The following is a 27,718-nucleotide window of genomic DNA, read 5'->3' as shown; positions in this document are numbered from 1 at the left end:
GACCCCTGGAAACAATGGTTTGAAGCAACAGCTGTAGAACTTAGGTTCCAGAGTGGGTTTCCAACAAGGCAGCTTTGTTTTTAAAAGATGACTTGAGAATCAAAAAGAAACAGCAGAGCTCAGACTCTAGGATCACAGTGCCTGAGTTGTGTCCCAGCTCTGCCACTTATTTGTTTATTTATTTTTGCTTTTTAGGGCCACTCCTGCAGCATATGGAAGTTCCCAGGTTAGGGGTCAAATCAGCTACTATAGCTGCCAGCCTGTGTCACAGCCCTAGCAACACTAGCCTCGTCAGTGACCCACACCACACCATAGCTCACGTTCTTTTTTTTTTTTTTTTTTTTTTGCTGTGATCTTGGCTATGTTAAATAACCTCCCTGAGCTTATTTTTCAGAAGACAGAGCTGATAATAACAACTACATCTTAGGGTTGTTCTGAGATTGAATATGTAATTTGTAGCTCTTAGAGTAATTCCTGTTGGCCAGCAAATGCTAAGTCAACATTTCTACTTTTGCTGCTGCTGATTGATAGTTGTTGTAGACTTCCAATTTGAGAAATTAGTGGATCTTATTAACTAGTTAACCCAGCTAATTTAAAACATACTTAAAAAGCCAATTTATTAAAGTTCCTTTTAGTACAGTAATTGAATTATAATTGAGGGGGTTTAGCTTGAATTAAACCTTGATGTTGCTTGTCATTGTGAAATGAATGAGTGGATATTCTTTTTTAGGGCTGGAGATAAGATCTGGAAACAGGCTTGGTCATTAGAGATCATTAATTAAACAAACATCAATTATAAGCAAGTATCTGTTATATGGAGCAGTTTTTGTCATAGACTAAAAAAAAAAAATCACTGTTGTCACCCTAGAATTAAGATTCGGTTGGCTTTTGTTAATTTATAGAAAGCTAACTTGATTTCCTAAAGGTCTGCATATGGTATTAGATTTGACCTTGGTGTTTATGCTTTACCACTGACAAGGGATTAGTTATAGAAGGCTTTATTTGCTTACAGTGCCAACATCTTTAAAGATACTAAACAGAGTCTACACTTTCATCCTAGCTTCTGTAAATTCTCTTGAGGATGGGAGAGCATTTCCTCCAGAAGTTACGAAAATTTGAGCAATAGGCAGTATATTCTGAAGAAATGATTTAATTTTCTTATTTTTCTATTATTTCTTTAGCATGTCTTTTGTTTTAACTCTTAACTTTGAAACACATGCCAAATGTATTTTGGCTATTTGCCAAAATAAAGCTGTATGCTTTGGCTGCTGATTTTCACCATTTTTAGTTCGTAACCATGAAGCTATAACTTGATTGATAGGGTTTGATGTTTTCTCTTTGCCGTTTTTTGGTCCTTTTGGGGGTTATTAGGATTATATTAAAGCACTGTAGATTCCAAATTACTCAGACTACTACTCTACTGTACCTTTCCATGTGACTATTTATATCTAGTAGTGGTGTGTTGTTGTAACCAATGTCATATAATGCTGTTGTGATTATAGTAAGATTAGTGTTGCTCTTACTGGGAAATGCTTTTGCAAGAAATATGTCAGATTGAATTGAGTCTATATAAATCTTTATCCCTTTACCAATGAAAGGAGCATTCTCTATATAAAGGAGCTGTGCTAGTGTCACTGGCTCTTTTCTGACTTGGTCGGGGAGGTAGGCTGTGAAGTAATTAAAACGGGTTTCAGTGTTACATGAATTGTGTAGGTCATTTCACAGAAGAGGAGGTATTTCATCTGATCTGAGAAGAATGGAAAGACTTAGGCAAATTAACTAGGTAGATAATCTAGGTTTTAAATAGAGAAGTTCCCATGCTGCTTTGGTCCACAGTATGCTTATTGGCACCCTAGCCTAAAGAAATAACTCTGAATTCTGTTTATTTAGTAGTTCTAACAACCTAGTATTTGTGTTCAAATGACTTAGTAACCCATTAAACAAATATTGGATGTTGAAAGAAGAACTCAGTATTTTAATTTCTTTCTTAACCATCATTATTTACTAATGCAATGTGCTTGCCAGTTGAACCCTGCAGTTTCTTATACCTTGGGAATCAGATTGGATGCTTCCACCTTTATTTTTCTACACTTATTTTTGCATTATGTTTGCTTTTTATCACAACAACCATCAAAAATCCAGCTTTTCAAAGATGACATTATCAGAAGGAATATAGCATGATGAACAGTTAAAATTCCGAACTAACCACCTCAAACTAGTAGTTCCTTTGGATGTCACATGTTGAGTATGCAAAAACAGAAATATAAATTATTTGAGTCACTAAAGCAAGGCAATATTTATTCTCCTCTGGAAATAGGCTGCCATTTAACAAAGTGAATTAATTTACTGTATTAAAGATCTCTAGGAAGTAGTTGGTTCTTCTCTTGACTTTGGGTGTACACATAGATGTTAAAGTTGCTGGTAATGTAAACTTGAATTGTGCTAGGGGGTTATGTATGAGTTGTCCTTAGGAGGTCTGACTATTAAACAGCAAAATGTCTTACTTTTTAAAATGGTTGTGTTCTCATGGATCATGTTTGTGAAGTTGTCTTTACATAAATTCATAGAACTAAAATCAGAAAAGAGGAGTTCCCATCGTGGCGCAGTAGGAACGAATCCAACTAGGAACTGTGATGTTGCGAGTTTGATCCCAGGCCCTGCTCAGTGGATTAAGGATCCAGCATTGTCCTGAGCTGTGCTGTAGGTCGCCGTCGTGGCTCAGATCCTTTGTGGCTGTGGCTGTGGTGTAGGTTGGCAGCTGTAGCTCCAATTCAACCCCTAGCCTGGGAACCTCCATATACCGTAGGTATGGCCCTGAAAAACAATAAATAAATAAATTAAATTAAATGCACAGAAGACTAAGTGATGAATTCAGAAAGAGATCACTTGAAAGAGATTTTAAAACTTCATTTTTTAAACTGACATTATAAAATATATCAGTTTTTTTGTGCTCATGGCAACTGATAGTGGAAAAAAATTTTGATGAAGGTGGTTTGATGACTTTATTGGTAGCTGTTTAATAAGTAAGTATAATAGCATTCTCTATAAACATGTTTATAAATTGTTTTGCATTTTTGTAAATGACCACTTCATAGCGTTCATTGTAAAGAACAGGGAGAGTGTTTAGACTCCCCATATTTGGTAGTAAAGAGAGCAGTATTTTATAAAATAGCTGTATGTAGTTCTGTCTTCTAGCTTCATCCCTGATAAGTGCAAACTATTTTAGCTTTGTGATTTTTCTCTTCCTTACTGTCGTTATTTGAAAAGTATTCTACTGATAGGGGCTTTAAACAAAGGTAGGTTTTGTGGTATGAAAAATAAAAATGTGTAAAAGTTCTTTTGGTTGTAGTCTTTTTGAGAAGTCTAGATCCATTATAACTTGAAAAAAGTTACCTCACACAAACCTGAAGGTGTAGGCATTTTAATGTGGATAGCTTTTCTTTAATAAAGGTACATGTGTCACTTGATTAGACTGTAGTGGGTTAATCTAAAAATTTAAGGGAAAATAAATTTATACAAACCTTAAACATTTTAACTTCAAAAACCTATACATTCATTTATCAATTTGTTAATGTGGGACTGTCAACATATCTTTGAATATGGGCCCTTTATTTGGAGTTAGTTCCATTACTCAGTAAAATGTCTAGTTCTTAAGGTGGAATTTAAACTTCAGACGCTTGTAAAATGCACAGATGTTGCTTTTCTGGAATTTAGGAGAGTAGAGTCTTTTGGAATTCTGGAATTCCAGACCCCCTTCACTCTTGTAGCTTTCTCATGCATTGATCAGGGTTTTTGGTGTGTGATTCATCTTTTTCAAGCTTTTCTGAACATAGACCTTAAGATACATGTATACAACTCTTTCCTTTGAAAAAGTTATCATATCAGATATGATTATGTTGAGCCAACTGGTAGGGACCAAAGTGTGGCTATACTGCAGTATGTTTTGTGGAATATGATTGGTTTTCCCAAGGATTCGTTCATTAGGTGAAGGTTAGTTAAGAGTGTAGTACAGAATTCTGTATTGAATACTTAGCAAGTGCCAGGCAGTTGGCATAATTAGGTATTTTATATACCTTGTTTTATTTAATTTAAAAGTAGCCACCATATTCTCATTTTTCAAGTGGAGCATTAGAGAAGTTGAGCTTGTTCAAGGTAGGAAAAAGCAGGGCCTTGACCAAAGTTTGTCTTGCTGCAACAAGGATGTGTTTTTAACCACTGTATATGTTATTCCTCTCCATCCTGGTTCTTCATCTTTCCATGTAATTATCTATGTGTAAGTATTTGTAAAGCAGTAAAGCTAATTACTCAGAATTGACAATGCCTGTCATTTATAATAGATGCTGTTTGAAGCAGGAACAAGAAAAATTTCTTTGGGTCATGCTGAGACAAGTTTTGGATCTTTTAGAAACAGTCTTGATTAATCTACTTATTTAGTCATGCCAGAATAAAGCCTATACTTTGAACGGTAACCAAATCCTAACAGTATTCAAATAGCAATATGTAACTAGGATTTTCTGAACAGATTAACTTCAGCATTTATAGCAGGGCTGGTTCAGGAGTAATATGCTGCTGATCTCACATTGTATCTTGGAGATTGTTCTAGAACAGTAAATATGGAGGTTGCTTCTTTTTTTTTTTTTTTTTTTTTGTCTTTTTTGCTATTTCTTTGGGCCGCTCCCATGGCATATGGAGGTTCCCAGGCTAGGGGTCGAATGGGAGCTGCAGCCCCCCAGCCTACGCCAGAGCCACAGCAACACGGGATCCGAGCTGCGTCTGTGAGCCACACCACAGCTCACAGCAACGCCGGATCATTAACCCACTGAGCAAGGGCAGGGATCAAACCCGAGACTTCATGATTCCTAGTCGGGTTCGTTAACCATTGCGCCACGACGGGAACTCCTGCTTCATTCTTTTTAATGGCTGTATAGTTTAATTGTTTTGATGGGACACTCAGATGTACAGTTACTAAAATCAGTTGCTGCCCTTAGTACTCTCTTACAATCTTGTACACACATTTTCACACACGCTCAGGTGTATGTATCTGAAATGAGTTTCCTGAAAATGAAACTGGTTGGGTCAAAGGGTGTGTTTGAATTTTATTAGCTGTTGCCAGATTGCTCTCCACAGAGATTTTATCTCCTCAGACTAGTAAGGAATGAGCAAATGAGTATCTGTTTCCATACCCTTGCCAGCACTTTGGTTTGGAACTTTTTTTATCTTTGTCAGTATTGTAAGTGAAATATGGAATCTCATTATGGTTTTAATTTGCATTTCTTTTGTATGAAATTGAGCATTTTTACATGTGTTTATGAGCCATTTGTATGTCTTTGGAATCTGAGACTAGTGCTTTTTCATCTTTCCAGAAGTATTACTGCCTAGTTGACAGTCATTTTAAAATTTTAAAATGCATGCCAATCACAGAGAAGGTAAATTTGAAAAATATGCAAAATAGAATGGATGAAATTTAATAACCTGTATTCGTTGGCCTTTTTCTTAGAGATTTGTGTGAGCTTTTAATAATTGGCGTTCTATAAGTTCCCATTGTGGTCCAGTGGAAACGAATCCACTAATATCCGTGAGGAAGTGGGTTTGATCCCTGTTCCTTGCTCAGTGGGTCAGGAATCTGGCATTGCCTTGAGCTGTGGTGTAGGTTGCAGGTGCGGCTTGGATCCTGCGATGCTGTGGCTGTGGTGTAGGCCAGCAGCTGTAGCTCTGATTCAACCCCTAGCCTGGGAACCTCCATATGCTGCGGGTGCCCTAATTTAAAAAATAATAATAATTGCCATTCTGGATATGAGTTGCAATTTTTGCCTGGTTTTCCATTTGCTCTTCACCTTGTTTATGATACTTCATGCCACATAGAACTTCAATTTTATACAAGTATTTAACCACTTTTTAACATTGGATTTTACATCCACCCCCAGGCCTAGATTGTTTTAAATAATCCATGTATTCTATATTTTAGTATTTTGGTTTCATTTTAAATTTATTTGGTCAATTTGGAATTTTTTTAAGGGAGGGTATAAGGTTTCAAGTAGGGGTTCTTACACACCCACCCCACCCCCCCACCTGTGCCAGATAACACTGAGTTACTGAGGATTGCTTACCCACATGGACAAGTTTTTCGTTATCACTGATAATGAGCATCATTTGTTGAAATTAAGTTACAAATAATATATAGTTAATTTCTTTTTTTCTTTTTTTTTGCTTTTAGGGCCACACCTGCCGCATGTGGAAGTTCCCAGGTTAGGTGTCAAATCTGAGCTACAGCTGCCAGCCACAGCCATAGCCACAGCAATGCCGGATCTGAGCCGAGTACAGGTCTACATACACCACACAGCTCATAGCAGTGCCAGATCTCCGACTCACTTAACGAGGCCAGGGATCAAACCTGGATCCGCAAGGATGCTAGTCCTTGCTAGATTCGTTTGCACTGTGCCATAACGGGAACTCCAGTGTGTTGATTTTTAGATTTCCAGTGTTCATTTTATAAAGCATTTGTTACTTTCCTGTGGATCTTTTTCCCTTTTGTATGTATTTCCTTTAAACCAGGCTACTTGAGATGCTTCAAAAATTATAAATATATGTAAACACAAAACTGTAGACAAACAATACATTTGAATTGCAAAGTGTTTTACCATGCTTTGTTTATATCAGAATTAGTGATATTGGCTGGGATCACAGTTGGTGGTTAGTTAGCTTGTAGTTGTACATCTATGTATACCCATTGCAAAAAATACTTAAGCTAAGTTGATAGCATGCTGAGTTTTTTTGGTTTGTTTTCTTTTGTTAAATAGTTCCGGTTGAAGATAGAAACTGTTTCTGACTTGTTTCAAGGATGTTTTTGCTGCTTTAGCTATCCACTTCATCTGCCTCTTGTTTAACTTGATTACTTTAGACTAGTGCTTTCCACAAGTTAGCAAAATTATATGAAAGCTTGTTGAAGCACAGATTGTTACATCTCACCTTCGAAATTTTTGATCAAGTAGGTCTGGGAGTAAGACCCAAGTTCTGTATTTCTAACCAGTTCCCAGTTAATGTTAATGACTTTTTATGCGAGTCTGTCCCAGGACAGAAAAACATTGTGGGTAATAGGGTACCCAGTAAAATGTAGAGTTTAGCTGTCCTGTGCAATTTTTGTTTATTAGTCCGTTATTGAAACTTCAAAATTATGTAATTACTGTTTATTATTGTGATACCCTGTTTTTATGGCTCACCTCTTAATCTGGGTAAATATTTTATTGCTACTCAAAAAGGTAGTAAAACTTAACATAGGTAAAAGAAAATGGCTGGAGTTTTTTACCAAAGGGTTTTATACATCTAGCAGTATAGAAAGTCATCAGGTAGCTTGTTTTTATTTATTTACCTGGGACTTGGAGGGGAGTATGTTAGTGTAGGAGGGGCCTGGGATTGGGAATCAGTACACTGATACCTAGATTTGGTGAGCTATTTAACTGGTTTTGAGACCCTGGAAAAGGTATTGAGTCAGAGTTTAATTGGCTCTTTTTTCTTTCATGGTCTTAATATAATCTTGTAGGTAATGCTCTGTTGATTCCATGAATGTGGTAGTTTTCTTTTTAAAATAGGACCAAAGAAGAAAGAAGCATAAAGTATATAAAGATGGATTTGTTTGCCAAAAGTCTTAATTTACAATTAATTTCAGGTGAAATAAAGAGATGGTTTCACTTGGGTTATACAGTGTCATTTTGCTGAACTTAGTGCTCTAACAGATGGCATTAGCTAAAAATACCAAGTTGGGGAGTTCCCGTCGTGGTGCAGTGGTTAACGAATCCAACTAGGAACTGTGAGGTTGTGTGATCGATCCCTGGCCTTGCTCAGTGGGTTAAGGATCTGGAGTTGCCATGAGCTGTAGTGTAGGTCACAGACGCGGCTCGGATCCTGAGTTGCTGTGGCTCTGGTGTAGGCCGGCAGCTACTGCTCCGATTTGGCCCCTAGCCTGGGAACCTCCATATGCTGCGGGAGTGGCCCAAGAAATGGCAAAAAGACAAAAAAAAAAAAAAAACAACCAAGTTGATCCATGAAAGATTAAATTAGATTAATTTGTGAGAAATAGGGTCAAAACAGTGAAGTCATACATGATGGCTTAGATTTTTATATCACTTTTAATTTTGTGCATAAAACTACGGATTTTTATTTAACTGATCTGTGACTTTAGCATTTGCAAGCTGACTTTGTTTTGTCCAGGTGCCAAACATAGGATGATTGTTCTGTGTTAGTGACAGTAGCAGCCAGGGTGGAATGGACAGCAGAAAGCTGACCCATGGCAATTCTGGAAACCACCCTTCCTATGAGTGCCTAGAATCCATATTAGCTGTCTTTAACCATCCCTAAGTCTGATTTTCCTCTTTTTGGTTCATTGAGATAACTAATGCCATTTGTCTTTTCCATACGTATTTGTCAGCATTTCCATAGTGCTAATGCTGCTCCTCATTTCATGAATGTATTCCTTTTTATGATTCCTCCTTTGTCATTTTACTGAATTTGGTGGGGCTGAGGAAAGAGATGGTAAATTTGTGCTTTCTTAGCCCCCACCCCCCTTTTGGTTCTACTTATTTGTAGGGTTTTTTAAAAATTATTAAACTATATTTGATTTTCTAAGCCTTTTTGAACAGGAATCCGTTTTTAGCTTAAGTGGGGAGTGGGGAGTTCAGATTTTGAAAAAGTGTAACATTTCAGTGATACAGTGTGATAATAAAGCAACTTAAAATGGTTTCTTGGTTTTGTTTTACAGGTTGAATATTGGTTTTAAATTTTATTTGTTTTTTAAGAAATTTAAGTGACTAATTTGTTTTAGCATTTATACGAAATCATGTGTTCATTGTATTCCATCATCATCAGGTTTACCTTTTCTCTGCATTTCAGTATTACAGCCTCACTTGACATGATTTAATAATGTACAGTGTGTTTGATATATTTACTAAAAATTTTTCGTAGAAGCTTATTTTGCAATTGGTTTGAAACAGTATCATGTTTGTTTTGGACAAGGATTTAATTTTGACTTACCTGATGCTTTTGCATTTCATATTTGTGTCATATTTAGCTTTAAAATGCCTTAAATGAACCTTAACCAATATGTTCTTTGTCAACATAGGTATATGACTGATGGCATGTTACTTCGTGAAGCTATGAATGATCCTCTCTTGGAGCGTTACGGTGTAATCATTCTTGATGAGGCTCATGAAAGGACATTGGCTACAGATATTCTCATGGGTGTTCTGAAGGAAGTTGTTAGACAGAGATCAGATTTAAAGGTGAATTAATTTCTTTCGTTCTTTCAGAATAGCTATATATGCATGTATGTATAAAAAGCAGAGCACATGCTGATCACTCTAATCATATATTGAAAAAAAATCACTTATAAGAGAAGCAACCAGTGAGAGTACTTGGCACTGGTTATTCTTTCTAATTTACTTTGCTGTGTCTTTGTTTTTAGACTTTAAGCATGCTTCCACTTTTTAGTCAAGTTTTTTTTTTTTTGTCTTTTTTTTTGTTGTTGTTGTTGTTGTTGTTGCTATTTCTTGGGCCGCTCCCGCGGCATATGGAGGTTCCCAGGCTAGGGGTCGAATCGGAGCTGTAGCCACCGGCCTACACCAGAGCCACAGCAACGCGGGATCCGAGCCGCGTTTGCAACCTACACCACAGCTCATGGCAACGCCGGATCGTTAACCCACTGAGCAAGGGCAGGGACCAAACCCGCAACCTCATGGTTCCCAGTCGGATTCGTTAACCACTGCGCCACGACGGGAACTCCTAGTCAAGTATTTTTAAGCCAAATCTTTTCAATTTCTAACCCACCTAGTTTTTTGTTTGTTTTGTTTTAAACGATCTAATAACCTGGTAGTTTTGTAAGCCTTCTGTTTACCGGGGCCTCTATTAAGGACAGAGGACTCCTTTGGGGATCAAATCTTTGTCCTTGTCCCAGCACAGACCACTCATTATAACTTACAGTGCTGGAGAGTAGAATAGCTATATCCAGAACAAACTGCTTCTCAGAAATTCCTGTGCTTAACCTAGGGTCTTCGTTGTTTTTTCTCTTATATACCACTTGTACCCTGGCCAGGGTTACTATGTTGATACAAGCTTAAAACTGACTGAGTATGCTGACATTTTTGTCCCCCAAAGTTGATGTTCTCCTTTTACACTGTGTGTTTGTGTTTATGTACCATTCATTGAAACCTAGTATTCTGTGTTACCTGTATGTGTTATAAAGGGTTGGAACACCAGGCAGAAAAATTCTGGGTCTTTAAAAAAATCGATCTTTGAGTATGATTTTACTTATAAAAATTAAATTTATTCTTTTAAAGAATATACTTGAATAACTACATGAGTACTATCATTGATTAAACCTATGAGTTATATTGAAATTTTTAGAGAAGAACTCAATGTAGAAATTAAGAACACTAACGGAATGTTTAATGGGGGAACCTTCTTTTAAAGTTTATTTTTAATGGGTTATATAACTGTATAATTTACATACAGGGAGGGTGACTACACAGTCATGTAACCCTGCGACTTACAACAGTATAGAAAACCTGTTTTAGAAAATGTTCCGGAGAAGTTATGCTTTAATAAAGATGGTTTGGAAGAACAGAGATTTTTATCTGTGTCATTGATTTTTTTTTTTTCCCCACTTACTTCCTGTTCCCTATATGCAAGGTTGTTATGTTCTATTTTAATAACATAACAGCAATCATGTTGTATATTAATGTTGTCTTTTACCAATCCCTTTTACATATTACATAATTTTTAAAACTTTAGTTTTTAAGGTGGTTGTAGTTTCATGAAGACGCATTGTAATTATTTATTCACTGGATGTCAGGTTTATTTCTGCCTTTTTTTTTTTTTTTTTTTTTTTGTCTTTTTGCCATTTCTTGGGCCACTCCTGCGGCATATGGAAGTTCCCAGGCTAGGGGTCCAATCGGAGCCGCAGCCACTGGCCTGCGCCATAACCACAGTAACTCGGGAATCCGAGCCACATCTGCAACCTACACCACAGCTCATGGCAACACCAGATCCCTAACCCACTGAGCAAGGCCAGGGATTGAACCCACAACCTCACGGTTCCTAGTTGGATTCTTTAACCACTGAGCCACGACGGGAACTCCTATTCCTGCTTTTTAAAAATGTAAATAACTTCATGTAGCTCAGCCTTTCTGTATTTAATTTTTTATCACAGTTTAGGCATAACCACTCTCTATAGAGAGCAATAAACATTACTCCTCTGTTTTTTGCTTTAAAACCATGTAAGAGTCTTGGAAGACACCTTCAAATGATTTACTGTTTTCTTTTCAGGTTATAGTTATGAGTGCTACTCTAGATGCAGGAAAATTCCAGATTTACTTTGATAACTGTCCTCTCTTAACTATCCCTGGGCGTACACATCCTGTTGAGATCTTTTATACTCCGGAACCAGAGAGAGATTATCTCGAAGCAGCAATTCGGACAGTGATCCAAATTCATATGTGTGAAGAGGAGGAGGGAGATCTTCTACTTTTCTTAACTGGTCAAGAGGTATTGTGATTATTTGTTTCATTGTATTTCTTTTAGGCAACAAACTTAAAAACTTGGCCTGTATTAACCATACATTTCTTATCCCCGGTGTTCAAAAGTTTTTCAACTTGATTGTATATATGTATGAAATACAAAACTACAGTCAGTAATTTAGTTTGTAAGTGAACTCAGGTGCCCATCCACCATCAAAACAAATGTTTGCATTTTTTTGTTTGTTTGGTTTTGTGTTTATTTTAAACTTCTTGTATGTGCTCACTGAAGATTGGAAGGAATCACTGAAATTCTTTAGTTAGAATTTCCCTCATTTTAAGAAAGAGATTTTATTCTCAGGTGTGGCATTTTCTAAACTTGTTTCCAGCAAGGTGTTAACAGGTATGCTATGGAATTCTTGATAGCTAAATAAGCATTAGTTTTAGAAGGCCTTTCTCTAGAGGTTTTCTTAAAGCTTGTCATTTGCGCTAATAGGATTTTTGAATTTTCTAGAATGTTCTTCTCAAACTAGTATACAAGCTGCTTACTAAGAAAACATATAGATTCCAATTCAGTAGGGCAGGTAAGACCTCATTCTATTCCTGGCAAGGTTCTAGAGCAGTGCTGTTTCATTAGAACTTTCTTCAAAGATGCTAATGTTCTGTATCTGTGTTGTTCAATATAGTAGCCACAACAACTTAAGGGCTTTTGAGTTTTTGAAATGTGGCTGCTGAGAGAGAGGACTAAATTTCAATTTTATAGAATTTTAATTAATTTAAAATAGATAACATTTGCTTAACCCTGTTCCTACTTTAGTTTTTGTGTGGTCTACTAGCTAAGAATTGTTTTTAAGTTTTTAAAGGGTTGTACATGAAACAAAGAATATGCAACAGAGTTGATATATGGATTCAGAGATCTTAAAAATTTGGTCCTTTACAGTAAGAGTTCTGATCCTTGCTCTAGAACATGTTTTTCTCAAGTGTGGTCAGTGGTTTACCAATGTTGAGGGGAGTTTGTTAAAGCAAGTTCTTGGCCCTGTTCCAGACATGCTGAAACAGGTGAAATTTTAGGACAACATATAGGAATCTGCATTTTAAGCAAGCACTTCAGGCCTTTTTTATGTTCCCTTAGGTTAAAGGTCACTGTTCCAGGTGAATGTTTTAGCCAGTGTGGTACCTGTGGCACATTAATGATACCACCTTAAACTTGAGTGGAGTTGGCCCTTATCTCCTCACAAATCAAAATCAGTCTGCTGTGTGACAGTCTGCCTCCACTAGAATGTGAACTATCTTAGTTGTGTTCAGTTTCTACAGGGATGCTTGATACATGGTATTTGATCAATACTGTTGCATCAAGTGTCATAAATATAAATGTTGGGTAATTTTTTTTTATCCTCACATTTTTTTCAGTATTGTCCCTGTGATTTATAATTTGTGCCCCATTGGCCACTGTTTTTCTGTAGAGCAAAGTTTTTCAACTGTAGTACTATTTATGTTGTAGGCCAATTAATTCTTTGCTGTGGGTACCCTGTGCATTAGGATATTTGTTAGCGTCTCTGACCTTTACCCATTAGATACAGTTGCAGTCCCCCAGTTGGGACAACTAAAAATATCAGATTTTGCCAAATATCATTTGCAGTAGAGTTATTCTTTCGGGAAATAAGATGTGTTGCAAACTCATTTTTGCACATAACCCCCTGTTGGTAACTAGTCTTTCTTTTGTATGCATTTTGAATAGGGGAACTTTTATATATTTTATAAGCAAGAGTAGCAAATGCTGTTTAGATAGCATATAAGCAGTGCTTATCCTATAATGGGGTGATGAGGCTGTTGAGGTATTCGTTTTCTTCTTTTGTTTCTGGTCTCTATAGTTTTTCACTTCTGAAGTGTTTTTTTAAGCAGCTGTTCAAAATAGTCATTATGTTCAGATAACTAAGCACATCAGAGTTGTATCAGAAATATCAGATGCCCTTATGATGAGGACCTGAAGTGCTTTTCTGTAAATTAAATTCCTATGATTGATATTTTGGCTAGATCTACCCTGCAGCTGGGGAGAGGAAGAAATAAGCCTCAAGGATTTCAAATGTGTATATATCTTTCAATAAAGTGTTACCGTAATTGTGAACTAGGTTTACATGTGTCCTGTTACATTTTTAAGTATCCTTTATAAGACTAGTCTTGATGAATTTGAAGACCTTTATGGAGACGTTAGCAAAGTGCCCAGTGTAGTTCATTTCATTGATTGTGTTTAATAAAGCTGTTAAAGATACATAAAATACAAGTGCTTCTCATATCTGTGAACCTCTTTATTCTCACTTGGTCAGTTAAACAGTAGACTCTGGGAATTCAGTATTCCTATCTTCATAAATTTGAACAGCATCCATAAAATTTAGCTAGCTTGAAATTTTATTATTTATTTATTTATTTGCATTTTAGGGGTGCACTCTTGGCATATGGAGGTTCCCATGCTAGGGGTCTAATTGGAGCTACAGCAGCCGGCCTATGCCACATAGGCCGGGTGCATCTGTGACCTACACCACAGCTCACAGCAACTCCAGATCCTCAGCCCACTGAATAAGGCCAGGGATCGAACCCGCAGTCTCATGATTCCTAGTCAGATTCATTAACCACTCACTGAGCCGTGATGGGAACAATCCCCCCCCCCTTTTTTTTTTTTTGCTTTTTAGGGCCGCACTTGCGGCATAAGCTTGAAATTTTAGAATGATGATGAAGATCATGTTACCATTTTGACCACTTAAACAGTAGTGCTTCTATAGTCTCCTGGGTTAATTAGGGAAGGGAGAGACTGGTTTTAATTGGTTAAAGGTTGGGAAAGATTTGAATTCTAGAGTGTTTTTTATGTTTTGTTAATCCATAAAATCTGGGTCTGTAATTAAAATTAAGTGCTGCTTAGTAGAGCTCCTTAGAGGAGCTAGGCTACTGAGTTAGCTAAGAATGACTATAATTGAAATATCAGTTGTTTGCAAGCTGGTACTTGAAGATGTTGGTACTTTTCATTCTTTAAGTAGTACATTTCTTTTTCTTTTTTCCTTTTTTCCTTTTTTTTCTTTTTTCTTTTTTTTTAATGGCTGTACCCGAGGCATATGGAAGTTCCCAGGTTCTACAGGTGGAAGCTGAGCTGCAGCTGCTGGCCCACACCACAGCCATAGCAAAACCAGATCCGAGCCATGTCTCAACCAACACCACACTTCACAGCGAGGCCAGGGATCGAACCCACATCCTCATGGATACTAGTTAGATTCTTAATGCACTGAGCCACAATGGGAACTGCAAGTGGTACATTCTTTAATTTCACTGAGTCCTTTCCACATGTAGGTTTAGACTCTTTAAGTTGGTAGGGTCTGAATTAATTTTACTAACTTAAATATTGATGCTTTTGGTGCTGAAAGTCTTTCCTCAATTCACAGACTTTTTTGTTTCAATTCTCAGAAGGTTGCATTGTGCTGTGAATGTCAGTGAGCTTTGTGGTCTTCTGACTTGCAGTGTTGACTCTGGAAGTATGGTTAAATTTAGGGAAGATTTTGTTGCACAGGTTCGAAACTTAGTGTTTAGAACTTTGTATAAAACCATAAGTGGTATGTGAGGTTTTTTTCCTCCCCTTTTTAGTTGCTTTTATATCCCATGCAGTAATGATGTTGTTTTAGCTCCATCCATGCTTAGCAGAGTGGATAGTTAATTCCAAGTATAGTTGGAATTAACATCTTAAAATTCTGGAATCTGCACATTAATGATTTGGGGCATTTAATTTTCCAATATATAAAATTTGGAATTCAGTGACTTCTGATCATTTATTTTCCAGATTGAATTAACAAAATTGAAAATACTCTGAATTTTTTATCTGTTCTTTTTTTTTCCTTTTTTTTTTTCTTTTTTTTTTTTCTTTTTAGGGCTGTACCCATGGCATGTGGAGGGTCCCAGGCCAGGGGTTGAATCTGGAGCTGTAGCCACTGGCCTACGCCACAGCAGTGCCAGATCTGAACCACGTCTGCAACCTATACTACAGCTCGTGGCAACGCCAGATCCTTAACCCACTGAGGAAGGCCAGGGATCGAACCCGCAACCTCATGATTCCTAATCAGATTCGTTTCCACTGCACTATGACAGGAACTCTGAAAATATTCTGAATATTGGTGTCAATTTTCCTGTGTGTGTGTACACACGTACACAACACAGTGTAGTTATGGTATGAGAAATAGGGGAAGTCCATGTATAAAAAGAAATCTGGTTTTGGATATATATTCAATTTTTTTTTTTTTTTTTTTTAATTTGGAAGAGATCTAATTTTGTATTTGTATACCAGCAGGGGGCATTCTAATCTAGATACAGCATTTGAAGGCGATTTTTTTGTTAAAAAAATATTTGTTGCATTTATTATGTATTTTTCAGTGAATAGCAGAACTTGCATTTTCTTTTGGAAACATTAGATCTCAGTGGAAACTATTATATCGAATCCTAAGTAGTAATTTTTCATATCAGTTTTCAAGACCTTATCTGTTACTCAGGAAAAACAACACATTTGAAATAGATGGAAAAAAATTTTTTTCTTAAGTATACGAAATTTTTGTTTTCGTTAACGTGGAAACAGTTGCACATTGATTTAAAATCATTTCAAAGGAAATTACTCTAGCTTGATAAAATAAACAATACACTTAATCAGTCTGTCTTTTGAATAAAAGGTAGTTCGTTGGTAAGGGTAACTTTTGATTGGTTATTCATTGGACAAACTGCCAAGTCATAAACTGAATTTAACTGAATTAAAACCTCTGTAAAATTTAAAAGACGCTCTCTTTCAATTTCTAAGTCCCTTTGCCACTCCATGGAGCTTCTACTTACTTCCCTGTCTTCTGTTTCCTCTCTTAAACCTGGATTTGAATGCAAATCCATTGGAATGGTTTTTTGTAGTAGGGAAATTTTTGAAGACGCTCTAAGATAGTTGGTTAACCTAGTTCTTAAATATCTATGTTGATACTGTAGAGGTGTGTGTTTTTATTAGGCACAATGAAGCAAATTTTCATATAATATGTGACGTTAAAAGCTAATTGTCTTATTTGAAATATCTTGCACATCAATTTCTTTTAGATTGTGAAAACTGAGAAGGTTATGCATTCAGTTAAATATTCCTGGGTGAGAAATTTCAATTCTAATAGTTTGTTGAAGATTAATTAGAACATCCAACTCTTTTTTTTTTTTTTTTTTTTTTTTTTTTGGTCTTTTTGCTATTTCTTGGGCCCCTCCCGCGGCACATGGAGGTTCCCAGGCTAGGGGTCGAATGGGAGCTGTAGCCACTGGCCTACGCCAGAGCCACAGCAACGCGGGATCCGAGCCATGTCTGCAGCCAACACCACAGCTCATGGCAACGCCGGATCCTTAACCCACTGAGCAAGGGCAGGAACCGAACCCACAACCTCATGGTTCCTAGTCAGATTCGTTAACCACTGAGTCACGACGGGAACTCCAGAACATCCAACTCTTAAGAAAACGGGTATGGAATGGAAATAAGGCAATTGTATATTTATTTGACTCTGGAAATCAAAGTTTCTTGGATTATTTTGGAAATCCCAATGAAATTTGCTAAGTTGATTTTGATTTCTAAAATGAAAATAAGATGCATAGAACTAAGATGATAAATACTTAAAATGTTTCAGTGAGTTCATTTTCAGACTTAAACTTTTATTTTGTAGGAAATTGATGAAGCCTGTAAGAGAATAAAGCGTGAGGTTGATGACTTAGGTCCTGAAGTTGGTGACATTAAAATCATTCCATTGTACTCTACACTCCCACCTCAGCAGCAGCAACGCATTTTTGAGCCTCCACCTCCAAAAAAACAGAACGGAGCAATTGGAAGAAAGGTAGATAGCATTGAAATATTCTCTGTATACATTGTATTAACACTAAAAGATTTGTCTCTGAAGTATCACTATATTGAATTATAAAGGAATAAGTTATGGGTGATTGTGATCTGAGTTGTATGCTATAGAGTTACCTCCATTTCCAAAGTAAATAGGAAGAAACAAATTTAGGTAGAGTGTGGCGTTTCTTTTGATCTTAGAGTAAGTGCAGCTTCCCTTCCCCATAGTAAGTTCCCCTTAGCAAATGGAAGGTTGTTTAGTGTGAGGAAGATGGCCAAATGTCTTTTTCCCCATTAAATCACTTGGCAAAGACTAAAGCACTTTTTTTTCCAGTGCCTTGGCTTCTGCCTAGAATTTCTTTGTCAAGATCTAACCCAGTGTCATGTCTGTAGGTATGAAGTGTTGACAACCTGGATCTCTAATAACAGCAGCACTAATCACACTGTATAAATATGTGGATTTCTTGAGGGCCAGGGACTGTGAAACATCCTTTTGGTTTGGATATCTGCCTGGCACAGAAAGGGAGCAACAGTGTTCCACCCTTCTTTCTGGGTGCTTTGTTGGGAGGGAGGGTAAGAAGGAAATCTGAGTTCTAGTTCAGTATAGGCAGCTATGCTTTTACCTTTTAAGAGATGGGGATTCTGATAAATTTCTTTGAAAGAAGATCAAAAGCCACTAGAACAGTAGAGTCAACTTGGCTTCCCAAAAGCCCGGCTGTTTATTAGAGTAAATAATAGCCACATGTCAATTTTGGTAAGATTCTTAATCTAGTTTTAAAGTTTGCAAGTTTTAAAGTGGGTAAAACTTATTACCCTCATCACCTTGGGAGAGGATTGTCAAGGATCAGGCTTGGTGTATGTAGGGTACTAACATATCCAGAACAGACTCAAAGTCCCTCACGGTAGCCAGTGTAAAAGCCTTAGGAAATAGTACTCCCTTAGGGTTTACTGGTCAGTTACATTTGGAGTTCAGTGCTTTCTTTTTTCTGTATTCGGGGCCTAACAGATTCACAGCTTTTTTGGTTGTATTCGTTAAATCTTTTTTTCCTCGTATTTTTGATTATTGGAAAATTACAAATTATAAAGATATTTAAATATATCATGGCTAATTACCTCTTTAAATGACTGTGTAAAAAGTTAAATGAACCAGATACATTTTTCAAATTGAAAGAACTTACTGAAAAGATAAGCAGTACAAGCCTAGTGGAATATAAATTAACAAGAGATTGATAGGAAAAAAATCAGGTTTTGAGTTTTTCATAGATCAGTAAGAGTAGTAAACATGACTTTTTAAATGTCTGGTCATAGCTTCATTATGTTGAACTTGGCAATTATTTTTGTAATGCTGTCTCTAGAACATGTTAAAATATTTTGTTACTTTACATACATTCAGAACCTTGGGGAAAACCTGAAGTTTTAAGTGATAACTTTCAGTATATAATTTTGAAATTGATTTGTTGACTAAAAAGTACTCATTTTTCTTGCAATCATGAACATTTTGTAGATCTGCATTTCTTTTAATTTTAAATGATGTTTTTATTTATCATTGAGTAAAATTGTCACATAGGAATATTTACCATGTTTTCGTGTAGTTCTCTTCATTCTGAGTTCCTTTGAGAATTACAGGGCCCATACTTACTAAAACTTATTTCATATCTGAGCTCTTCTTTGCTCTGTTAATGCTAGTGTATTGGAAATGTAGGTTCTGTCTGGTGCAGTACATGGTACATTTTGTGGACTCTATGGTGTAAGTCCATGGAATAGAATTAGTTTTTTTAATTAGTGCTTAAAAGTTCTTGTAAATCTTAAGGATGTTGGGAATTTTTTCTTTCTGCAGTGCGATTCAGCAGTAGTTGAATGTATGTGTGATGGCCACAGATGTTAAAGGGAGGTCCATTAGAGATCCTGTGGCTTGGGCTCACCTTGGGATCCTCTCTCAGATTTTTTTTTTTTTTTTTTTTTTTTTTTTTTTTTTGTCTTTTTGTCTTTTTTTTTGTTGTTGTTGTTGTTGCTATTTCTTGGGCCGCTCCCGCGGCATATGGAGGTTCCCAGGCTAGGGGTTGAATCGGAGCTGTAGCCACCGGCCTACGCCAGAGCCACAGCAACGCGGGATCCGAGCCGCGTCTGCAGCCTACACCACAGCTCACGGCAACGCCGGATCCTTAACCCACTGAGCAAGGGCAGGGACCGAACCCGCAACCTCATGGTTCCTAGTCGGATTCGTTAACCACTGCGCCACGACGGGAACTCCCCAGATTTTTAATTCAGAATCAGAATGAAGGGCCACAGTGCTACTTCATCATCCACCAAGATGTTTCTTTCAAGCAAAGCTCTAGGCGCTCTTGGTGGGAAGTCGCGTTAATCTCCTGGTAGGAGTCAGCTTCATCTTCAAGCTTGAGAAGAGCACTGTCATGGCCTTCCTGAGTGATCCTGGGGGAGGGGGGACTTCCTTGACATTTGGTGCATCCTTCTTTATGAGAAAAAAACACTTTGAAGCCTAGCATGCCTAAGGGAAAATGAACGATTATTATAGAAGGCTAGTTTACAGAGGAGGATTCACGTATCCAGTCATATATTTTGAAGCTGGGCAAGAAAGGTAGGAGTGCCAGCTGAAAACCTGAGATTGCTGAAGTGCACTCTGGCTAAGCACTGACTGACAGGCAAGGTGAGCCGGTGGCAGCAAGACCCAAGGCCTGACAGGTCCAGTTAGATAAAGTAGGAGAAAGGATGGTGGGGTTGTAGGGAAGGGTAGGAATTAAGATGCACACAGGTTGTTATGAGGGAATGTATACTAGAACAGGGAGACCTGGTGTTAAGTTACCATTTTCTTACTCTCTTTTTTAAAAATACTACAACTTTGATAATATCCTGTTTTTATTATGAAATAAAGGACTAGAGGCCAAGGCTTGATTCTTCTGTCATATGAGTTCATTAATTAAACATTATTGTGCTAGTTACTAGAATGGGACCTTCGTTGAAGAGTGCTGTCACTGATTGATACTCACAATTAATTTAAAATTACATAGGAATATTTAGTGATTTACGGTCTGCTTCCAATTGTGTAAAACAAAATACCATTTGATTCTTTTTTTTTTTTTGTTAAATTGCTTTGTTCTAATAGAGACATAATAGCTAGCAGAGTGGAATGTAATAAGGATTAAAAGTTTTGGAACAAAGAGAGTAATACACTTAAAAATTACACCAAAATAAATTGTAATTCTGTATTACTTTATACTTGGGCATCTTTTATAAGGTAGTACCATATTATGCATTGTATTAATTTATGCAAAAATAATAGAATTCATAATACAATTGGTAAAACTAACAAAGCAGCTTTTTTGTATTGAAGTTTTAAAGTGTAGGCCACTTTAAAGTAAACTTATGGGCATTGGGGACTTAACTCATATTCCTTTTACAAATAATTACTGAGTTCTTTTTATATGGATTTCTAGCATAGCACTAATAGTAAACTTTCAAGCTACTAATGTTCAAGAAAGGTTGAGAATGCAATACATAAATTTATGTGAGGGTGGACACTTTGACCTGTTTTGGTCATGCTTGACTTTTGTTCAAATATTTAACTTTATAAAGCCGCAGTAGTTTTGTACATGCCTTTAAGTTTATTCATCAGTAAATCACTTGTATGCATTTTTTTTTTTTTTTTGACTAAGACTTATAGTTGCTGTTTTATAGATTGGGGGTTATTAAAATCTAGCAGCTATTGTATTTATTTAGTTTTCATTAATTTTGCCCATATAAATAGCTGATTTTCTGTTGCTTATCTTAGAGTTTACTAATTAACATGGCTCAGAGCATACATTGCTCAATAAAAAAGAGAAATGGCTCTTGTGGAGATGGTTCTGTAGTTTTAAAGAGAGGCTTAATGATCCACTATCTGAAGATAACTTGGTGTGGTGTACTGCTGGGACATTTTCAAACAAACAAGCTAATGTCCTCACTGAATTGGAGACCCCACAGAGTTCCCTAGGGACTAAAAACCCAAACTTATTTAACCTAAGTGTGTTATTGTGTCCAAATAGAATTCAAGTAGAGCAACTCAAGTACTTTGAAATGGAATTATTGAAATAAATCAATGTGGATTCCATTAGAAGACAGATTATTGAGAAGGGAAGGGGATAAATCTAGATGAGAGTTTATTCTTAACCCATTTAACATAAAAGGATTAGAACTGGCAGTGTAAAACTTCTTATCATGGGGTTTATTCTATAGGGTTATTCTTTACCTGAAATAATTATTTGGTCAGTGAGATTTGAACACTTTTTAAGGCTCTTTGAACACATTGCCAAGCTACAGTCTAGAACGCTTGTAACATATGTGTTCCTGTTGGTAGTATGTGAGTCCCTTGACCAATTCAGGATCACTTTGTGTTGTGACCAGTTCCATTAGAGCATACTTTGGGCTTGCCTCACCCGCCTGCTAAGGTTCCAAGGGAGCTAGATTTAACTTTTATCATCTATTTATTTGTCTCTTCTTTTGTGTTATGTATGTGTGAATGTTTTATTTAGCCTTAGTTAGTGGTTATTGCCTTAGAGCTTTTTAGCCAGTTTACTTTTAGTCTTTGGGAAAAGTCTAAAAACCATGCTTCTGTAGGTCTTTTTTACACATTTTAGAGTTTAACTTTAGGATGGCACTAGACTCTATCATCAGTAGTGAAGGGGGCTTACCAGGTTCGTGTAATCACCTGATTCTTAAACACCTGTGTAATCAACACCTCCTTATAGGCATTGCAGAGTTTTTCACACACACACCCAAAGAAAACATGTGCACACCAAGTGAAATTAATTTTATGGACAAAAATTGTTCTTAAATAACTCTATGAAGAGTTGATCACATCAGTACAGTTTTATGACATTGACTATTCTGTTCTAGAAGAAATATGTGAAATATATTTTTTCCCAAAAAAAGATATTTTAAACATCTATCCAGAACTACGCTTTTCACACTAGACTATCAGAAAGCCTCAGGACCTTTTATATAATCACAAGCATGTAGTTTGTGATTCTGTATAGTTTATAAGGGCTTTCCACATTCATTATCTAATTTTATTTCTTAAAACTCAGCAAGACTAGCAATATGCAAGAGTTATGAAAGGAAACTGAAGTTCAGAGGTATTAAAACCTCTCCACTCTTAGCTACATAGGTTTGATTCCTAGCTTTGCCATCTACCCCTACGTTCATTGTTCCTTCTGCAACTCATTGACTTTATTCTAGAAGAATATTAAACTCAGGTTATATTTATTCAGGTTCACCTATTAACCTAGTATACACTGTTTGTGCTTACTTTGTATCTAATTATTTGAATGCATGTGCCATCTAAATGTTCTGGAAAATATATTTCAGTAACATCAAACCATTTGCAGTTTATTGGCCATTGGCTAGTTTAGTAGTCTTTTCAGTTGATCAGTGCAAAAAGGAAGGATTTTTGGTCTTAGACATGTAAATGATTCTAAAATATTATCCTGTTAATGAAGCTCTTAGTAATCTTCTAAACCTCCAAGATTTCCTGTCGGTGTGAGTCTTTTCTTACACATGCCTATGGGCATTCTTGTTCTCATGCTCTTGTTTTAAGCTGAACCTTCTATTGCTAATGCTCTTGCATTCTCTCTTATGGGTAGATCCCACCTTACATTCAACAACTCTTGTAAATGACATTTTCTCAGTAAGCTTTCCTTGTCTTTGCTTTGGAAAATAAACCCCTTTAAAGTCTTAACAGTGTATTTTGTTGTCATTACACTTCATACCACCTCTGATGTTTATTTACAAACTGTAAAAGCCCTAAACACAGAGTCTGATTCATCTTCTCTGTCAGCTGCTTACATATGCAGGCATCTACTACTTAATGGCAGTAATCTGTTCCAAAAATCAGATGTTCTGGGGAAAATGTAATGAGGATCCTATTTTTCTGTTGTTTAAAAAGAAGAGTTACATAACATGTTCTCAAGCCCCTAATTTCCTACAACATATTTAAAATGCAGTAAGAGACCTACATAAAAAAGCTATCATGGCTTTAAACATTATTCCCTGTCAATAAAATTTATTAAGATGATTCCTAACAATGTCTGTAGGCAGTGACATACTTTCTAAAACAAATATTTTGAATTCTGATGATCTGCCAGTTCTTGGAATCTAACTTGAGATTTTCATCCCTGTGTGCCATTTTGTTTGCAATACTGAGTTTTGGTGATTAAAAAAAAGGTTTGTAAATGAAAGATGTAATGTGCTGTGTGAGGTTGGGTGTTCTCTCAAGGAGACCTTCTGTGAGGTAAGGTTATATCACCTTTATCGATGTTTTTCTTTTGATTCTGTTTTATTTGAAAAATCAAAACATAATGTGATTGGGTAATAACATGAAGATTTTTATTGTCAAAAAAGGAAGGTACAATGATGACTAAATGAAATTTTGAATTCTTAAGTATTTATCTTTATGTAGCATTGGTCATGAAAGGTCAAATCTTATTTCTGGTTTATTTACTGCATTGCAGTTGATTGTTTAGTGAAAGTTCCTAGCTAATCTTATTATCATTTGCATTGTACTTGGCTTGTAGTATAAGTTAAATACTGTTTATTTCTTAACAGGTAGTTGTGTCAACTAACATTGCAGAGACATCTTTGACAATAGATGGTGTGGTATTTGTGATTGATCCTGGATTTGCAAAACAAAAGGTACATATTTTAGTACTTTATAAATCAGTATTAGCTTAATAATAATTTTTGCTTACTCATTTAATGGCTAAAATTTACTTTTTAGAATTATTTCCCAGTTTGTGCCTCATTTTCAGACTTCTGTGACATGAGCCCTTTGTGTTCTAGCTAGCTCTCACTAATGAGCCCGTTTTTAATGTTTAATTCTAGGCTTATTTTCTTTTAAGATTGCATTGGTTTCTTTGTTTCTGTGTAGTGATGGTGAGTGTTTTGGTTTGTGTGTGCATTTAAGGAGTGTGATGATAGTAATAAGTATAGGATTATCATCCCTGCAGATCAGTCACTTCACCCAGCTGAATTAAAGTTTCTATTATGTGCCAGGCACAGTACTTGAAAATAATGATTGATCTTCACACTAAACATTAGGTCTTCAAATTGACAGGTTCTTTTCAGGCAAAGGCCTTTAGCCCTGTCCACTATGTAAAAGTGAGGTAAAACTGAAGCTGTTTTAATTAAGAAAGAGTAAGGATGATGTAAGCTCTCTGTGTTAGATGACTTTTCATGTTAGCTTGAATCTCTCAGAATGCTGGAGTCAGAATACCTGAAAGAAAGTTAAAGAATAAGGGTGATGAATTCTCTGTTTCTGTCCTAACGTGATTTATGGTGGTCATCAGTACTACTTTATTTATTTAATTAGCCTTTGGCTTTGAGTACTTCTTTTAGATCACAGTTTTGTGTTTAATTGGAGAATCTCGTTCTTAATGTTACTTCCATTTTAATAGGTGTACAATCCTCGAATCAGAGTCGAGTCCCTTTTAGTGACAGCCATTAGTAAAGCTTCAGCTCAACAAAGGGCTGGTCGAGCTGGACGTACCAGACCTGGGAAATGCTTCAGACTCTATACGGAGAAAGCTTACAAAACAGAAATGCAGGTATGGGTTTTACTGTATCCTTCCCGTGTGTTTATTTTTTGTCTTTTTGCCTTTTCTAGGGCCGCTCCCATGGCATATGGAGATTCCCAGGCTAGGGGTCTAATCAGAGCTGCAGCCGCCAGCCTACACCACAGCTCACGGCAACACTGGATCCTTAACCTACTGAGCAAGGCCAGGGATTGAACCTGCAGCCTCATGGTTTTCAGTCGGATTCGTTAACCACTGAGCCACGATGGGAACTCCCTTCCCGAGTGTTTAGAAGTTAAGTTATATGTCTTCCGGCAATATAAGCCCTTTATTTGGAGGGAGGTATGTTTTGTTTTTTGTGGTGTTTTTTTTTTGTTTTGTTTTGTTTTTTGTTTTTTAGGGTCACACCTGTAGCATATGGAGGTTCCCAGGCTAGGGGTCAAATTGTCGCTGTAGCTGCTGGCCTGCACCACAGCCACAGTAGCATAGGATCTGAGCTGTGTCTGCAGCCAATACCACAGTCCACAGCAATGCTGGATCTTTGACTCACTGAGCGAGGCCAGGGATCGAACCCACATCCTCCTTGATACTAGTTGGATTTGTTAACCACTGAGCCACAACAGGAACTCCAGCTCTTTAGTTTTTTCCTGAGATTGATGTTGCAGTCTACCAATGCACAACTCTTTGTTGCAGTACTTGGTGAAGGTGGGAGCAGCAGTAACACTTGGAGCTTCTCTAAAGATAGTTCACAGAAAGTGATTCCCTTTTAGTCCACAAGTATGTTTCTCCTCTTTGAGTCAGTGGTTTAGAAGAAATGCCAAATAGTTAAGGGGGCAGAGAACAGATACGTATTGTTTTCTGGCTCAAGAAGATTAAGGAATGTTTAACAGAACAAATGGTTTTTGTATTTTTCTAGGATAATACCTATCCTGAGATTTTGCGTTCTAATTTAGGATCAGTTGTGCTACAGTTGAAGAAACTTGGTATTGATGATTTGGTACATTTTGATTTTATGGACCCACCAGGTATGAATTCTCAAAACATAATTTATCAAACCTTTTAACGAAAATTGACACTTTTTCTTTGTATCCTGTTCAGTACATATATTAAATATATTTTACCTTTTTGTGAAAGTGAAGCAAGATGAATTTTGTGTGTTAACATTAAATTTTTTTAAGGAGAAACAGCTTGATAAACACTTTGTTAACAGTGATTTTAATGTACTTAGGAAAACGACAATTTTAACTTAGAAAAGTAGCAGTTTTCTATGATTCATAGTTTGCTAGATCTCTGTAATTGCATTTGGTGACAGTTTGAGTTTTCAAGTTTGGTCCACCGTAGAATGAAAAATGAGATTGCTTATAATGGTTTGTCACATTTTTGCATATTAAGGCAGCTTGTCTAATGGATTGCCTTTTCCCCTTAGCTCCTGAAACTCTGATGAGAGCCCTAGAACTCTTGAATTATCTGGCTGCTTTAAATGATGATGGAGATCTGACTGAATTGGGATCCATGATGGCTGAGTTTCCTCTAGATCCACAGCTCGCTAAAATGGTTATTGCAAGTTGTGACTACAACTGTTCTAATGAGGTCCTATCTATTACTGCTATGTTGTCAGGTAATAGAGGGAAAAGAACTAAAAAAACCCCAGCTCTTCAAAGTTTGGGTGGACTTCGCTTTTGGTTTTGTTTTTTAATATTTAGTATGATAGTGGATTTATAGATGGTTTTAAGGGACTCATTTTGTTTCCCAAAGATAACTTGTAAAGTAGCTTCATAATGACATAGTATTTACAGAAGTAAAGTAAGTCATTGTGCACAAGATAGTATAAAAACATTGGCTCTCTTGAGTGCAAATAAAAATTTCACTAAGAAAAGAGTAAGTCTGAAGACAGTATAACCAAGTTCTTTGGTAGGTCTCTCAGTTTTGTAGTTTATTGGCTAAAGTACAAGAAGAACTTTGTTCTAGTACCTGCCCTGGCACTATTAAGTGAGCCCGAGATAAATCAGCCTATCATCAAAGAGTGAGATTTATCTACATGTATATATGTACCCCAGTGGCAATCAAACATGAATTTCAAACTTAGTATCAAATAAATAGACATAGAATGTACAATTTTAGTTTTAAATCTAATCTGATGGTAATTCTTTTAAAATGGCAGGAAAATACTTGATAGGAGAATTAGGCCTAATAGATAAAATAGCTTATTTTGAAAATTGGAACATTAAGCTGAATAAATAGTACTGGTTTTAGTAGCAGTAAAACTTAATTCACAAATGAATAGTAACTTGGAAATAAGATTTTCCAAAAAAGGGAAATACTGTTAACATAAAAATGTACACTGATTCTTAGAGCTAAAAATAGAAGGCATATTGAGTTTTTACTGACCATGAAAGTACTCTATAATACTAGTTTTGGTACTGGGGAGAATGGACTTCCAGTTGTAGAGTGGTTTATTGGTCTTATTTATAATTAACTGCCTCAAATAATTCAAAATCTTACATGGAATTAAAGGAAGACATTTTTAAAATTTCTAAGTATAAAGATTTTGGATTAGTTTAGATGTGTGTATATTTTAATGGTGTGAATTTTTAATTTAAGAACTAGCTAAAATGTTTTTTGCAGAGTTATGATTGATCAGACTCAGAGCAGATGGGCAGGGCAGTATCGAATCATTTTAATGAAATTGTAGTCTCTTGCGGAGGTGGTGGTAGGTTGTTGTCTGCCTTTTCTTACATGTTTTTTTAGATTCTCCCAGTTGTAGTTAACCCAACATTTTAGTTTTT

At 36.4% G+C, this 27,718-nt stretch overlaps 1 protein-coding gene across 1 annotated transcript in view; it reads left to right on the top strand.

Moving 5' to 3' along the window:
* The window catches only part of DHX15 (DEAH-box helicase 15), a 57,085-nt gene that overhangs the window by 17,769 nt on the left and 11,598 nt on the right, over nt 1-27,718 (top strand). Inside the window, 7 exon segments of the mRNA NM_001252212.1 lie at nt 9,113-9,272; nt 11,314-11,532; nt 17,204-17,371; nt 23,968-24,054; nt 24,816-24,965; nt 25,849-25,957; nt 26,359-26,550. Of these exon segments, the coding sequence (NP_001239141.1) occupies nt 9,113-9,272; nt 11,314-11,532; nt 17,204-17,371; nt 23,968-24,054; nt 24,816-24,965; nt 25,849-25,957; nt 26,359-26,550 (1,085 nt within the window).

This window comes from Sus scrofa, chromosome 8 (genome assembly GCF_000003025.6).
Source record: "Sus scrofa isolate TJ Tabasco breed Duroc chromosome 8, Sscrofa11.1, whole genome shotgun sequence".
Classification (NCBI taxonomy): domain Eukaryota; kingdom Metazoa; phylum Chordata; class Mammalia; order Artiodactyla; family Suidae; genus Sus; species Sus scrofa.
Note: the sequence above shows the minus strand (reverse complement) of the source record. Positions and strands in the feature narration are given on the sequence as shown.